The 16,579-nt window shown below is 35.1% G+C and overlaps 1 protein-coding gene across 1 annotated transcript in view; it reads left to right on the top strand.

The window, feature by feature from the left end:
- The first annotated feature begins 12,179 nt into the window (after positions 1-12,179).
- Positions 12,180-16,579, top strand: part of LOC148819449 (homeobox protein aristaless-like 4) — a 42,358-nt gene continuing 37,958 nt past the window's right edge. Inside the window, exon 1 of the mRNA XM_088935053.1 lies at positions 12,180-12,540. Coding sequence (XP_088791179.1) covers positions 12,195-12,540 — 346 coding nt within the window. The 5' untranslated portion in view covers positions 12,180-12,194. The remainder of the gene's footprint in view (positions 12,541-16,579) is intronic.

Genomic DNA, 16,579 nt, shown 5'->3' with positions numbered 1-16,579 from the left:
ATAAATGTGTTACTTTGTCCAAGTTTCTATGAAAGTGTTCTGCTTTTATAAATGATAGGATCCTAAATTCCCTTAATGAGGGGCGCTGAAGATTTCTATTCTTTGAGAACATATCATTTGGCACCCAGAGGCACATGCAGACAATCAAGCAACATCTGCTCAAATAGGAAAAAAAACAGATCGTCTCATGTAATTCTCTGCAGTACTATCTATCCAAAAACAAAACACATCAGTAATAAGTCACAATGTTAAAATCTGAACAAGAGTGACATGCAACAATGCATTTAAATTAAAGAACTCCACCATTTATTTGTTTGCATATTAATATACAGTACATATTAATTTATACTGTGGTAGCAATAACAGGATTACTTTAAATAAGGAAATCTTTGGTTGTCAATTACACTATAATGTTAATAAGAAATTAGGAACATAAAGCTACTTCACTCAATCAGATTTTTTTTACATTTAGAAAAAGTTTATAACTAAAAACAGTGCTTAAGACCACAATAATTGTAACAATTTACAAATGTTCAATAATGGAAAAAAATCACTTTACTTCCTAGCACTTGTCTTTTCTACTGAAGATCCCATAGAAATATAATACAAATCCTCATCCGTTAGCTTCAGCACACTGTTTTTTAATCTCAACTAGTACAGTTAAAGAAGAATGGATTTGATCCCTGATACTTAAAACATATACAGCAACATAAATTTCCTGAAAAAATAAGTAAAACATATAATAAAGAAATACCTTATATGTGGTTACTCTTTTTTTCCCCAAGCTCAGATTTTACATTCTGTATTAGCAACCTCTCATATTTTACATTTCTAGTATTGTTTTCGATGTGATTACAATTCATGTAATATAACTCTTGGTTTACCAGTCAGATAAGATTCTCTGCATACATATGAAAACTGAAAAGAAGAGAAAAAAATTTAAAAATTTAAAATATTTTTTATCTAACCATCTGTTAACTAAACATGAATATACTGTATGCACTTTTTATCCACCACTGGAAGTTTTGTGAATATTGACAAATATATGAGGAATACATTTTCATTATTTTTTGGCAGGTTTCCATTTTAATTGACAAGTGAAGGAAGGGTACATACTGTAGGATCAACAGAATCAGAATTAAATGTCTGTTAAGGTCTAAATCAAATCAAACCTCTAAAACTGAAATCCTACGCCAGAACCAAGATTATTAAATGTGTAAAATTCACTATGAATGATACAAACTGATACTACTGCTTGGTACAATACAGCTGTTTGTTTGGTTTTCAGCTAACCAGTTCAGACAATTGCATTCATCTTTCTATGCTGAAACTCAGTTATTTTAAAATATGACCTTAGTTTTGAAGCTTTCATAGCATGCTGATTAATACAGACATGCACTTGCACTCTATAAATTGTATTATAAACCAAAGGGGGGGAATATTCTGGCGATTCAATTTAAATATATTCAATACCGAAATTCAGTACTTACCCTTAATGCATTTCACAGAAGAGCTTTTAAGTTTTTACTGTATTTTAAACATAATTCTAGACATTGCTACAATATGAACAGGTAAAGGCTTATTCCATGCTGAAAAGAAAGAAAAGAGACCTGAAAAGACAGGTGAGGTGTCACCTGTGAAGAAGGCTTCGCAGCTGAAACTTACTTTCTTTTCATCATGGAATAAACCTTTATCTATTCCTTTGTAGCTTAGGCATGCTGAAGCGGCTACCTAATTGCTACAATATGTTTACCTATAAGCAGGTCAAAGACTTCATGCAATAAAACGAATTGCTTTTTGATTTGATTTCCATGTCTTTTGATTCACCTAAAAGACAATGAATCACAATCATAAGCAAACAATAGCTGAAAAGTTTACATAATGCACAGCAGTTTCACCAGGTTTTTCTCCAAGCCAGTTTGGGGTGCCATACGTTAATGTGGGAAGGACACAGTCGGTTTTTATTAAAATACTACACTCAATAAATTGGGTCTCTTATTAAAGACAGGTGGGTGTGTGGTTTAAGGGAAGTTTTCAATGGCTTGCCAGTGAAGTGACACGTTAATAACTTTTCAATAGTAAAAAAAACGCTGTAACTAAAGGCTTGCTGGTGTTCTCTACATTTGCGATAAATCTATTTTGAGTCAGAGATATATCACGCATGGTTTGTATAATGAAGCAATTATTGTAAGTGAGACTGGGGATGCTTTTTTTGTTTAAAGTAAAAGGAGCTACAATTATGCTTGTGGCCAAAGTGGACCACACTCAGAAAATGTCAGTGGAAATCTACAACATACATTCCATCTACATTTGCTTTGGTCTGTAACATGCTATTTAGCACATCACATTTTTCCAAGTCCCTTCCTGTTTACAAATCTAACTGAGCCCACATTTTTGGTCTCCTACTAAAAGGAATTGCTTGCACCCTGGAGGTGTTATTAATCTTTTTGTTACACATCCTTATTAAATATCCTCTCAGCTTCACTATTCAAGAAACAAGCTCTATTTATTTAAAAAGCCCAAAAGCCTACGTCTCAGATATGGTTTGAAGTTCATATGATAATCTTAAAACCCATGTTGCATTCACCCCTATAAATATATAGCTTGTGTTACAGCAGTGCTTTTCACTAGTCATCACCATATTATTAAACACTGATCTAAAAGCATATCAAGGGACGCAACTGTAATTTACCATCTTCAACTCAGTAGGTATTCAAAAAATAGGATAATTAAGATTTATCAGGTTATTCTGGATTTTCAGTTGAGGCAGTGGCTCAGAAGGGCATGAACTGAGTCATGCACAAAATGTGCATCACATTGTACTTGTACTGTTTGAGTGGAGCTCAGATATGCAGTTTTATTGCAGAAAGACTTGAGATCGTTCTTACTCTCACAAGTGTAAGCAAGGCTGAGGTGCAGCATTTCAGCAGCAAAATCCGTCATGCCTTTAAGTAAAAGACAACTCAAGCTCTCATTTCAGGATTAGCAAAGTTTTTTTTTTTATTTGATTTTGGCAATTACCCAAGTGTAACAATTGTAATTTTTCAGGAAGACAGACAGAACAGAGGCAAAAATATTTGACACGATTCAACACTTGCATTTGATTTCCGAACTAGGTAAAGATATCAACAATATAAAACATGCTTGACTGAATTGAATTAGTCATAATAACTTGTGTTTCTAAGCACTTTGTTATTGTACAATGCCATCTGCTGTGACTTCTATTCACACTGGGGGGATTCTTTCTGAAAGAGTGGGAAAGTAAGTCATTGAAACTGAAGAAATGACAATAGATTTTATGACTCCAAGATCCAGCTGCGCATGCTTTTCGTCTGTGTAATTTCTTTTGTAGCAGAGTACAAAGTAGCATTTTGAAAATCACAATGTCAAAGTGGACATAAATCAACAAAACGTTCCGTCATGGACGTTGAAATCAGTAACAAATTTTAAAAAGTCTTCCGAGAAGCTGAAATGGAGACTGGTTCTGGCGAGTGCAGTGATTAAAGCAGACTTATTGAGATCGCAGTGTAAAAACATGTAGGCACCTTTTCTCTGATGAATTGCATTTCATTTTCAATTCTGAAGCATGTGTTGTGGTTTGTCATTATATTCTGGTATGTTTGCATCTGCACTTCTGCAGTGCTTATTCTTTCTAAATGCTATGTTTGTAATATACAGTACACATCCATCTCTTGTGAAATACTGTTTTATTTTGCACAAAATGTAAAGTATTCAGTATAATGTGCCAGGAAGGTTTTTATGAAAAGTCTACAGAAATGCAAGGGATATCAAGTCTTTTATGTGTCATACCTGTCAAGTGTGGAGGTCACATTTTATTGAGTAACCATTTCAGTCACAAATTTATCAAAATCCATTGCTTTCAAAATGTACAAAAGTTCCACCACCCTGGTTATGTCTGATGTGCACCTTTCTCTCAATTCCAAAAATTTCAGATAAATGTGTACTGAATAAAAGGAAGAAATGGTTTAATACTGCATAGGGTGCATGCTAACACTTCTTTTTCAAGCATATCAATGAATTTGACATACTGATCTGACTCTAAAGCTGAATCATGATAATACCCCCTGCCTGTGCATTTGTCTTGCGTTTTATAAATCACTTCAGATTTCAACCTGTTCTCCTAGCTGGATATCTCTGGGAGCTGTTCAGGAGTGTAATCACTTTGCTCACAATTCCATCAACAAAACCAAGTATTCAGCGTTGGCACTCAGACGCTAAATTTCATTGAAATAGTTGTTTGCAGTTGTTAGTAATTAACACTGAAACAACTGGATAGTAACTAGAAACAAATAAATCGGCATCTGCAATATGTAAGAAACAACCTCAAAAGGTACTGTAGTTCCTACAGCCTTTTAATACTGATTAAATTATTACGAGAGTTCTGGATTATATTAGGTTACCAAACGACCTTTAAATATGCTAAATCTCAAGTTTATGAACTCCTTAATTTGCTGTTCAAAGTCAAATTTTAGTGGATCCTTGGCTACATGCCCAATTTGAACCCGTTTACAACACAATAGCTCACTTGTGGAAATGTTAAGGTCATGTCTGTAAGCCGTGCTTTATAGAAACTTAGATTGAAAACGGATTGCGTTTTAATGCTTTTGCAGAGGTGTTAAGTATATTATCTGTGGTTTACTTATATTTCTGTGAATACTGCTCTACTATTAATAATACAACTACGAATTATAAAATTAAAAGCAGACCTGCATCTCAACCGATTGACCGTAAAGAGCTGTTTGACCAAATCTGCTGAGTGTTGATTCTACACATTACCAAACGTAGGATGAAGTTTCCCTGTTATTCTTGGTTACCACACGGACAGTCTCTAAGGTTTTCCGTTTGAAAATCCGAAATAAAGAACGCTGTGAACATATTTATACCGCAGGCATCAGAATGTAAATTCTTGTTAACGAAGACAATATATATTTCAGTATTTATATAATTAATGTATGGTATTGGTCGATACGAACAACAAAGATACAACAATTCAAAACCAAGAATGAAAAAAAAACGGCTAATAGTTTTTAAAGGTTTATACTTTTTAAAATACACAGTTTATTTCTGCATTTACATACAGAACTGTATTTCACGTGTCATATAGAAAATTCAGTATCCTGCTACAGGAATTACCGCTTAAAATTCCTCAAAAATATGAACTCCTTAATTTTTTAAATAGTAATTTTAACACCAGAATACAGAAATCCTCCTACTTATTTTTATAAGAGATATTGTAAATTTTTAAGAGCAGGATTTGCTCGGTTTCCATTACTTTAAATATGGAAACAATTTCAAAGCATTTTTATAAATTATACTATATACTTCGCTTATTATTATTATTATTATTATTATTATTATTATTATTGCTTAAAAGTGAAAAATACTATTTGCAGAAGTAATTTTCTCAAATGCGTTTTATTGAACCGAATACTGCGCAATGGCTGTAAATATCAATATGAAAACGAAGATCCTTATATTAATATGTATAATAATTCTGATGGCGAAAAGACTAATAACAGGCATTACTAAGGCATCAATTTTATAGAATGACTTAGTTAATACCAATAAAATGAAGAAAAACATTATAGGCTGTGAATTAAAAGTAAGCGATGTATTGTTTTCAGGCAAAATTTCATTCTTGTTACTCGTATTATTCATTTGAAATTAGCCCCCAACAATTAAAAAAATTAGAAAAAGGTTACTGTAAGATGTATGGTTGAAGTGTTATCACACTTACCAGCCATTTAAAAATATGTATTATCTCCGCGTCTGTGGACGTTTAAAGTTTAAAGATAAATGTCAAATACAGTATCTGCAGCAAGTTTTTTCTACTTATGCGTCTTACATACTGGGCATACCAGCAATGTACATACCATGTGTACATTATCTATATGCGTTTGCATAATCTACGCACGAATGCACAGTACACATATGTTACAGTGTTACCTTTTATAAACCTATTTTACATGCAAAACAAAGATGTCCCTTCAGAAAATAAGATCCACTTTTCCGCCGGAGGATTGCTCAGTACAGGTTGCCTTGGGGTAATCTTAATTTAATTTAGCGATTTTATTTGTTCCTCATGTTAAACTCGGCCTCTCTTTCATTCTTCCTGATGGCCTGCAGTCGAGGTCACGGTCGCCAGGTTATTAAAGCAAACGTAAGAGCACGTAGCCTATAGTTATTAGCGTAAGTGTTTTGTTAATATACAATGTGGATACGAATCATAAGAGGAATTAAATTTAGAATAGTCTGGATAATCAGTGTAAGCCGGTGCAAATTATCTATGGATTAGTGCTTTTCGATGTTATTTTTATATGCGGTTTTCAAATTTAATATTTTCGGGAAAGTACTGAAATAGTTTTTAATTTATTCTTGTTGCATAGCGTAAAATTGCAAAGACAGCCTCAAAAATGCATATTTAATGCAATTTTATGATCAATTTTAATAGCCCGGAGACCCAATTAGAATAGCCTACAAAGAGAACCTACGATAGATTATAATGACCACGCGAGATGATAATTGTATTGTACAAATTAAGCACTTGGAGGTAATCCTTTGATTTAGTGCAAGTGTTTAAACTTCGGAAGCAGCTCAAGTAGCCTTTCAAATTACAAAGCTACAAAAGGTGTTGGATTGATACGCACCGTATACACAATGTACAGTATACTGAGCAAAACGGTTGTACGTATTAAAAATAAAGTCGACCAATTTCTGTTCGTTTAATTTCAAACGAAATGTCAAACCGCTAGTAATTTGGACATAGGACGATTATAAATATTGGCACATCAGCGGTGACTCAAAAGCCTCAATAAACAGCAAGTAAATAGCAAGGGATACACAGTCTTTGATTTTTTTTAAAATTAATTTTCCGAGGTTGCGTCTAACCCCCATAAATAAATGTGAAGTTAATTCAGTAAGTGCCCAAACGTTATAATCTGCAACATCTGCCTTTAGTCTCAATTCAACCGTAAGTAGGCTGAAATACTGTTTTTACAATCAGCTGTTTGTAGCCGTTTTAAATGAACCTCTAAATAAAACAGTTCGGCAAGGTACTGAGTAATGAATGGCAAAGCCATCAAATGCGCTTTATCTCAAATACTTTTGTGTGTTTATGCGTCTTTAATAACCTAAGTAATTTCTTAAAGGGAAATCGAGAGCTCCCTTTTTCTTCCTAATTGAGAAAAATAGCACAGAATAACGCTTGATCCTGTCAGTACTGCATAATTGCATGGTAAAATTCTGTAGCAAAGAAAGTGAATGGGCTGCATACTGTACATTAATTACTCTCTATGCTGTACTCATGGACTAATGTACTGTACCTTTGCCTAGATGTACAGAGGGTGTATTAAAAATACCCGTAAGTGGACATATATGAAATGCATTTGTTGTTGTTAAGTGTCAAAAGAATAATGATACCTGTATTTGACTAAAAGAGCTAAAACAGCTGATAACGTGTGATCTTCACAAGCAGGTGCACGGAGTTGTTCCGGGTTTTGTTGCTGCGTCTTCGTTTCGGCTCATCGCTAGCTCAGAGGCGCTCTTAAACAATAGATAGGCTAATGTGCTCATTTAAAACATCCTACAGAACTTTCACATTTTCAATATTTAAAGAATTATATAGCCTAAACTTGATTAGAATGTAATCTCAAAGCTGCATACATGTATAGAAATCACTGTTTTCTACAAAAATCTTTTTTTACTACTACTACTACTACTCCTCCTCTTAGTCATATTTGCTTCTCACCAAATGTAATCATATTAGTAAATAATAGCGAAACTTCTTTGATTTAGACTGATAAGCATCGATCCAGCTGCACTAAAAGTGTTTTTTATTTTTACAAGAAAATAAAGCGGGGAGTTAAAAGCTCCGATGGAGACGGCTGTGAAAGTATACAGAGTTTATAGCATAGTTATGATCTGTGTATTAATGTGAGGTTTAATTTTCCAAGGACAGAATTCGATTTTGAGCAATCTAGTTTAATGTCCTTCGCCACGGTCTCTTTCACTTGCTTGACAGAAGCCAGTGCAGTGACTCCGTTTAAGCCTTCATGAACAAACGTGCTCTGGAAAGAGCTCACAGACGACACCAGTCTATACCAAATAGTTTATATGAAACTGAGAAAAGACGTCCAGAGTTAAAATTGTAACGGAGCCAAAAGTGTACAGCTATAGGACAGATGATTCAACTAAAATGTGATGATGTACAGAGGAACAGATTTCTTCAGATGATTAAATAAATGAAGACAAGAGGATCTCGTGAAGACTTCTAATTGATATTTTTAATTGAGCGCGTCTTTCATTCAATATTACGTGCTTTACCATAAACTGGACCCTCGAATAGTAAACCTTAGAAAATATTGCGTTTTATTATCCACTATATTGTATCCACGTCTTTATAGAGACGAGTCTAAACCTGTGTAACAAGAAAAGCTATTCTGCAAAGTTCGTGCGTGTTAAACTCGTGTGAGAGCTGTTAGCAATGCGTGTTTTAAATATATAAAATACAAATAAAAGCAAACGAGATTCAGAATGTGGGCAATGTTCAATTCAAAAGACGACAAAGCAAGAGCACTGAAATATTAAATTTACTGGAATGATTTATACTACATAACCACATTTATTTTGCCTCCATAATACAGTATCAACAGCTGAATTTAATCTCAGAGACAGCTTTTTAGTATACAATTCCTTAATCCCCTGACGAATATTTAACATACTGGTTATACCTGTAGCTATAGCTTACACTGTATTCGTCAAGTTTCGTATTATTTTAGCTCGTGAAGTTCTGCCTAGCTAATTTTTGTCCTTGGTATACTACCGTTAATGATCAACAAGGAGCTCACGCAAGGCTCATTTCCTGGAAAGAATTGCGCTAAAGCCTATATTATTCAAAGTAAAGTTCTAATTACAGGACTTACATTAATAATTGTCGTTGTTTGATATCCAATTAAAGCTTTTGCCATGGAATGACAAGAGTGTAATGCAAAAGACTGCTGTTCATTACTTCACCAGTTCGATATCATGGAATGGGGTCGACTTTTGAGGGTAATAATGAAACAATAATGAGCTTTTTATTCGGGCAGTTTGAGCCTCAGGATGGCCATAGCCTGTGGTCAGGGAAGGAAATGCAACTTCTTTCTGATAGGCTTCTATCTAGGTTCTCAAAGAATGACAGTAGTGTAGGGCAGTAATTCATTAGGCATGCGTCTAGATAAAATAAAAAAAAAACTTTGACCCACCTGCCATCTGCAAATAATACTAGGTTTTATGCTACTCTAAGGCGTTTAGGATTTACAAAAGCCGCCATCAAAAACTGGTTTTGATCTTCACGATGTGCGAATGGGTGTAAGTTTTTATTTCAGCATGATCTTCCGTCTTGCACACTTTTATCAATCAAACAAATAATACACAAACAATAATATTCGAACAGTATGCGATAAAATTATATTCCACTATTATCGCTATCAAACAAAATATTTTTATCCATTTCAAATTTCAATGTGGATAAACAGATTGATTTAGTTTTTGAGGGTGATTGGGTGTATAGTTTAAAAACGGTTTCGAGGTACAGTAGGGACAGCTTTCTCCTGCAGGCCCATCAACATTACATTTATGTTTCGTTTATAAGATTCCATCTCTCGTGATAGTGTCACATAGAACAGCTGTGGGCTTTTTTATTGAGAACGACCCACATAAAATTAGATTTTATCGGAAAAAAAAACCTAGACCATTTCACTCAATGTTTCAGGTACCTTTCACACCTGCGAATAAAGTCGAAATACTGTAAATCCTTCCATTGGCTCTTTTCATTTTCCCAAGCACTTTAATCTGGGAGGTGTTCACCCTTTCCATTAGTGTAACTTTAAAGATAAAAGCTGACGGACGCTTTACTAGTGCACAAAACTGTACAGTACGTGTTTTGTAATGCCGATTCTGGAACCTTAGCTGCTCCAACAGTTCTGGGACTCAAGAACGCCCTGACGTAATCATGAGAAGCAGAAATGGCAACATTACTGCTGTGATCTTCTGATCGTTGTGGTCACTATATCTTAAAGCCAGTTTTACAAAACCGTCCAAAACCTACTACAATATAAACTTAATACTCGAATTTTCCTGTTATACACAATCAATTTATTCAACATAGTACTGGGACAAACAGTAGTCTAAAAACAAATAACACCTCTACTTACTGTACGTGACTTATCATATCTACTTAATCTGAAACGAATGTCAAAGAATTTTCATATTTTGTTAACTGGTACAGTAAGTTACTTTTCTGGGAGCGAATACCACATCAGACAAGATAGCTTAACAAGATATTTTGTTTCAGATCAATTAATTATAAAATATGAAAAAAAACATGTGAGGTATACAAGAGTTCAAACCTACCTTACACTACAAAAAGTGAGATATGAGCACCATCATTAATCAAATGCAACGCACATAATTTGTTGCATTAACAAGCTACAATCAAACATTTATAAAAAATATTTTTAAAATATTTACCTTCCTAAAGTTTTGAAATGAAAAAAAAACACGTTTTTTGTCCAAAGTTGGAATAAAAGCACATTGGACTAAAGGGTTAGCATAATAGGGTTAATATTGTTTAAAAGAAAACTTGTTTTTTATATAAGGCATTAAATCTTTTCAAAGAACGCCGGGCAGGCGTGAAAAGGAGGAGGCAGAAATGAGCGAGATAAATAACGGTACTCACGCGTAACTGACGTGCACCCGTGTCTTTTTTGTGGTGCGAATTAGGTTCACCTTTGTTTTTGGATTTCCTCTCGGGTTTTAAGGAGTACAGCCAGGCTTCCCGAATACAAGTGTTTCTGGAACGCAAGGGGCAGTGCACGCGTTTGCTTGTAGCAGCTCGATACATGCTCGACCTGTAGGAGTTAAGCACGAAGAGGTTCTAAAATTTCACCTGTAAACAAATTACAAGTTTTGGAATGCATGAATAACATTAAGATAATATTGACGGATAGATGCGAGTGCGCATTTAACAGATAACTATTCATATCGCCTCTAAAAGCCATGCAGTATTTCTAAGCGAACGACGTTTACAGAGCTAAAATACATCCAAAGTATGTATTTGACGCTTTTATTAGCAGACCATTCTTGCAATTAAAGGTATGATGAATTGGTTACCGCTGCAATGCTACTACACCAATTCAGTGTTAAGTCTTGTGTGAAATAAATCACAAATTTCCAAATTAGGTGTCTTTTGGCATCGAAAATAGAATACCCAATTTCGTAGGTTTCATACAAGTTTAAAGGCATCATGAAGGATCAAACAAGATCTTCAGAACTTTTTATTTTAATACCTTCGCAGTTTTTATTCTCGTGGCGCCTCACTCGATATTACCCTTGGGGCGATGCATTTACTCCAACCTCTGAAACCTATACGTGCGTGCACGTTCTTCTGGTATGTACCGCTACAGTACGCTGAACATTTAAAGGCAAGGTAAACCCTGTGTGGCATTTTAAATACAATATTTTGGACGGATTTTGAATCTTGCATTTGCGTTGTGTTCATTGTGTTTTGCGATAAAATATTAACTTCAGAATAACTCGTGAACTATCTAAAAAAGGCATACGAAATATTTAGAACCGTTAAAGAAAACAAGTGAAAATGAGCTCTTGCAGCTTTTCTTTAGCTTAAGACAAAGTCCTCATTTGAGAGACCATTGCAAATTAGCCGTGTCACAGCCATTGAATTGCTCCGTCTGTGTTGCCCTCCACATCCAATCAGTTATATATTCATATCCTAATTGCATTAATGTCATGTGTTGTGTCTCCCCATATATTTACAACAAACCTTTTTTTTTCCTAAGCAAAGTTCTGACCTCACCCATTCAACCCGTCTACATAACTGGGGAGAGGTCCTGACTTATAGACTATATCGAGGAGTTCTGGGTTGCATCTTCCAAGGGAAGAGACATTTTTTGTTACTCTCCTAAACCTTAAGGGGGCTTTTAGCTTTTGGTCAGCTTGCAGTTTCTGGAAAACATCTGAATCATTTTATAACCAACCCCAGCTGCCGAGTTTGTGTGTGTGTGCGCGCCCTTGTGTGAAAGGGAGAGAGAGAGTATCTGTTTGCTTCGCTCTCCAAAAAGGAAAGAAAGAAAAAAAAACATTTGGACCTCTTTTTCCTTTACTTTTTTTTAGGAATGAACGCTGAGACTTGCGTTTCATACTGTGATATGACATCCATGGATTCATATTATAACCCATCTGCACCGCAAGGTAGGGATCACCAGGCTAACCCGTTTAGGACATTCCAAGCGAGTGACACCAAATACAGCCCCACTTTCCTGACCAACAAAGGTCAGGCTTATGGGGAAAAGTCGCGGAGCCCGTTCCAACAGGAATGCCAGTCATTGGATGCCACTTCTGGGGAAGGCAACTTTAACAAATACCACCTCTTCATGCAGAGGTCCTCTTGCAAAACACCCCCAGAAGAAAGCAAACTCCATCAAGAAAGCGGTCACAACGGAGCGCTCATCTCCTGCTATGGTGAGTTGTATAGTAAGTCCGTTTTTTTTACGAGCTTTTCGACTTAACTCATTAAATTAACGGAACACTGGTCTCCCACCGCCTTTATAGGTTGAGAAGTTAATGCTGTGTATTCGGAGTTCCTCAATTCTCATATCTTTCTATATATATGTACACACACACACACGAGTACCACACTCACACATATGAAAAAGAAGGTGATCTCTGTAGAATTCTTCGACGTACATGTTTTTTTTAACAGCGCAGGTAGGCTAAACTGTACTACCTTCTAGACCGAAGCTATGAGAGAATTGTGAATTTAGGATGCAGCTGTTCCCAGTTAGATAGGTCTCGAAGGAAACTGTGCAAAATGGATGGGTTAAAGAGGGTCCTGTACTCTTAAGACTTAGCTATTCACATACAGAAACGTACCTAAACGTTCCTACGTGTTTGGAAATAATGAAAAAATGTTTCGCTCTGCACTGTTATCCATATGAAAACTCAGCTAACATCAAATTTGCTAACAGGTTCAATGTAATAAGGACTACCTAAAGCAGGAGAAATTCGATCCGAGTTGTTTTTGCTAATACTGGTGTCAATACTAAGTCCAGTTATTATTTAGCAATATTTTCAAATATTTTCCACCAGTTTGACTATCTCTAATATACCCTGTGTTTTCCCAAAATAAATGCGCACACATTGCAGGATATAATGGATATCACGACCGTAGCTACTGCCTTAGTAACATAATTAAGACGAAGGCATAACGTTACTATTGAATTTTCCCTTTAACGATTTGATTTAAAGTATGTTTAATGCGATAATCTACATTACAATCTTAATACTGGAATTGAAACTTGGGAGAATTTAATTAACACGTTTACAGATATCAGTAATAACGTACAGCGCATTGCCTTTTACTTTATGGTTATTTCAGGAAAACTTCAACTGGGCCAGTGATTTGGGAACAGGAACTTCTTGTACAATGCAAATAATTTTAACGATCCGAATCAAAAGTTCAATAAATAAAGACAGCAGCTTTTATTTTTACTTTGGGTCTGGGTATCATCAGCTCGCATATCTTTGGACTACATTGACGAACTCCTGCCTCTTGCTGTCGCCAGGGTAAATGGCGCACTGTTCAATAGTAAATTAGTTTTTCCAAGTTAATCTGGGGACTGAAGGCGGCTCCTGGTTTGAGGAGGCCGAGGTTAAGTTAACAAGCCATCGATCACCGTCTTATAGCCTGTTGCTGTGAGGCGGATGGAGTAGAGCAAAGGGAGGAGGGGTAATATACCCAATAAAACATGTTTAATAATAATAATAATAATAATAATAATAATAATAATAATAATACACAATGATTACGTCATTCAAATGTAGGCTAGAAATATGGTCATCTTAATAATAGCAGGAATTTAATTTTACAGAACTATGACTACAGATTGTATTTTAAACTCCAATATGTATTTCTTTTGAAGTTCTCTTCAAAAGGAGACCGGGAAGATATTTCTCAATACCGAGGATCCCTGATCCCGTGTATGCGTTTCGCCTTGCTTTTAACATGGCTATCTCGTGGAGGCACAGCTCCAGTTGATTAAACTTGGCATTAATACGTTTCTAAAACCGCATTATTAAGGAAACAAAACAAATTTCCCAGCAGAGGCATTAATAAGGAAAATTCCTATGTGAGAACGGCAAAAGGAAGTCTTTAGGGAATGTTTTTAAAATAATTACGACCACATTATGCTGTTAAAACTACCACTTTTACTGTGAGTGTACACTGCAGTGTTACAGAAGTACAGCGAGACAAAGGAAAGGTGAGTAAACGCACGGTGAGAGTTAGTGAAACATGAATTTCACTTGCGGATAGCTTCCTGGTGCATTTGAACATTTCTTTCAATTGATAGTTTTCTGCTACAATCAAAAGAATCAGATTTATTCGGAGAAGTTCAGGTTGAGATGTGATATTTTTATAATGCAAAGCGACAGATTTCGCGAGCGATAATTTGTAGGCATGCTAAATTATTGATAACGCACTGACTAGAGTTATCAAATGTTAAGAATTTAAAGCAATTAATAGGAAAGCAATGTAATGTAATGCACGTAATGCATCTCTTCCCCAAAACACTCTTTGTTACAGCAATTCTTAAATTGATTTAAAAAAATAAATTTTACAAAGGGTGCGCTGAGCGCTGGAAAATCCATTTCTACAGGTATAAATCTTACATTGCTGCCACAAAATTCAGTTTACTCCCAACGCTTGCAGAGGCTCATTCAGCGTAAGAGCGCAGAGACTTTTTTTTCCCCAGAAAGGATTAAGTAGTGTAATTATCCTACTCACATAGTATAACAACGCAAGAGCTTTGCAATTTTAATTAATTTTACACGCTAATTATTTATGCTTATTTGTCGTTTCTACGTCTCCAAAAATCATAGTGGATTTATGAATCTCAATATTTTTCCACAATTCGTTAAGGACGTAAAGAATCATTTTAGCTGCACCTTTCCATCCACGTTAATCGGTTTAAGAATAACATGGGAGCCTTTTGCTTGTTAAACAAGTGGTTTTTCATCTAATGTGCCAACGTGTTCTTGACCACATTGGCTTCTTTAATAAAAGATTCCAAACTAGAACATCGAGAGCTGAAACCAACGTTGGTTTAGACAGAATTGTTAATATTTTCAGGGTTACAAATTCCTGCTATATATTAATAGGGGCAGAAAAAATGTAAATTATATAATATATTCACGAATGACTTTTTACCCAAGCAATAATCTTCAATAATCACATAATAGTTACTTCTTGTTACGACATAAAGAAATTTAAGATTCCGCACATAGAACAGAAACAAAGTTTCGATTTAATGTTAAAGGAAAAAAAAATAGACACCCATTAGCTGAAGTGTCTTATGGTTTTCTTTTACCTTTACGATTTTTAAATATTTGTTATATTTAAATAGAACTTGCAAAATGTCATCTATACAGATTTTAAATATATTTTAATTTAAATTATCTTCTAAATTTGCTTAATGCACGCATTTGGTAAGGTGGGCCAGATGTATTTTGTTTCAAACGAATGGGGAAAAAAGTTTGTCAAACTAAACTGAGCATATAAACCTAGGCTCGATGTCAGTCTGCTTATTTATGAAGTAAAACGAGAAGACTGTTTCAAATTTATTTGGACTTAAAAAGGCAAAACAAAAATGACTGAAAAAGGTGAAAAACAATTCTACATCTACACACTTTATTTCAAGCAGATGCATTTAATATAAATGTTGCATGTTTTTGTTACCATCTCGAAGGACGTTAAAGACAAGCCGTTTCAGATTCCTGGGCGCAGTTTGTCGGGAGTTGTATCTTGCAAACGACATTATATACATTTGTCTTCCACGTGTGGAAGAGAGTTTAAAAAAAAGAAAGTCTGAGCCCTGTAACATCTGGTTCTGAAACATCTTTCATGTGTTACATCGCTGGGATCACTAGTATATTAAGAGTGCCTTGAAATAAAATCGAAAAGCTCTTTTTTTAACAATAAAGATGGTGGTGGGGGGGCGGGGGGTACTTACTAATAATGATAAAAATAAAGATCCGTCTCACCGGCACATTGCTATTTTAATAACCTAACAAACAACACATTGCCATATAGAATTATTGCAAGTTTATTTTTAAATTAAAATAAGCCAATTTATGGAAGAATGACTAAAACACGCAGAGTACTGCACATTATTTAGAACAAGACTATGAAATACGTGACAGGATCAAGGCACAGTAGAGTCAGTCTTATACCACGCCGATGTATGCGAATACAAATTTCATTTCTTCAGACAATATCATGGACAGTAACGAAAGTAAGCCTGATAGCCGTTTTACTGCATAACAGATACTGTAACTGTGCGGTTTTACACTTAGAAAAAGTCTCTAGGCCTATACGGCAGTTTATGTCTTCATAATTATTATCAGTAACAAAAATGCCGTTCCTCTACGTCTGGGTGAAAGGAAACACAAACTAAGTGAGCGTGTGTTGTTGGGCAAATCCTCAAAAACCGACAACAGATAA

The sequence above is a fragment of the Atractosteus spatula genome, chromosome 16 (genome assembly GCF_055471065.1).
Source record: "Atractosteus spatula isolate fAtrSpa1 chromosome 16, fAtrSpa1.hap1, whole genome shotgun sequence".
Taxonomy (NCBI): Eukaryota; Metazoa; Chordata; class Actinopteri; order Semionotiformes; family Lepisosteidae; genus Atractosteus; species Atractosteus spatula.
This window is presented reverse-complemented; position numbering and strand designations above follow the sequence as displayed.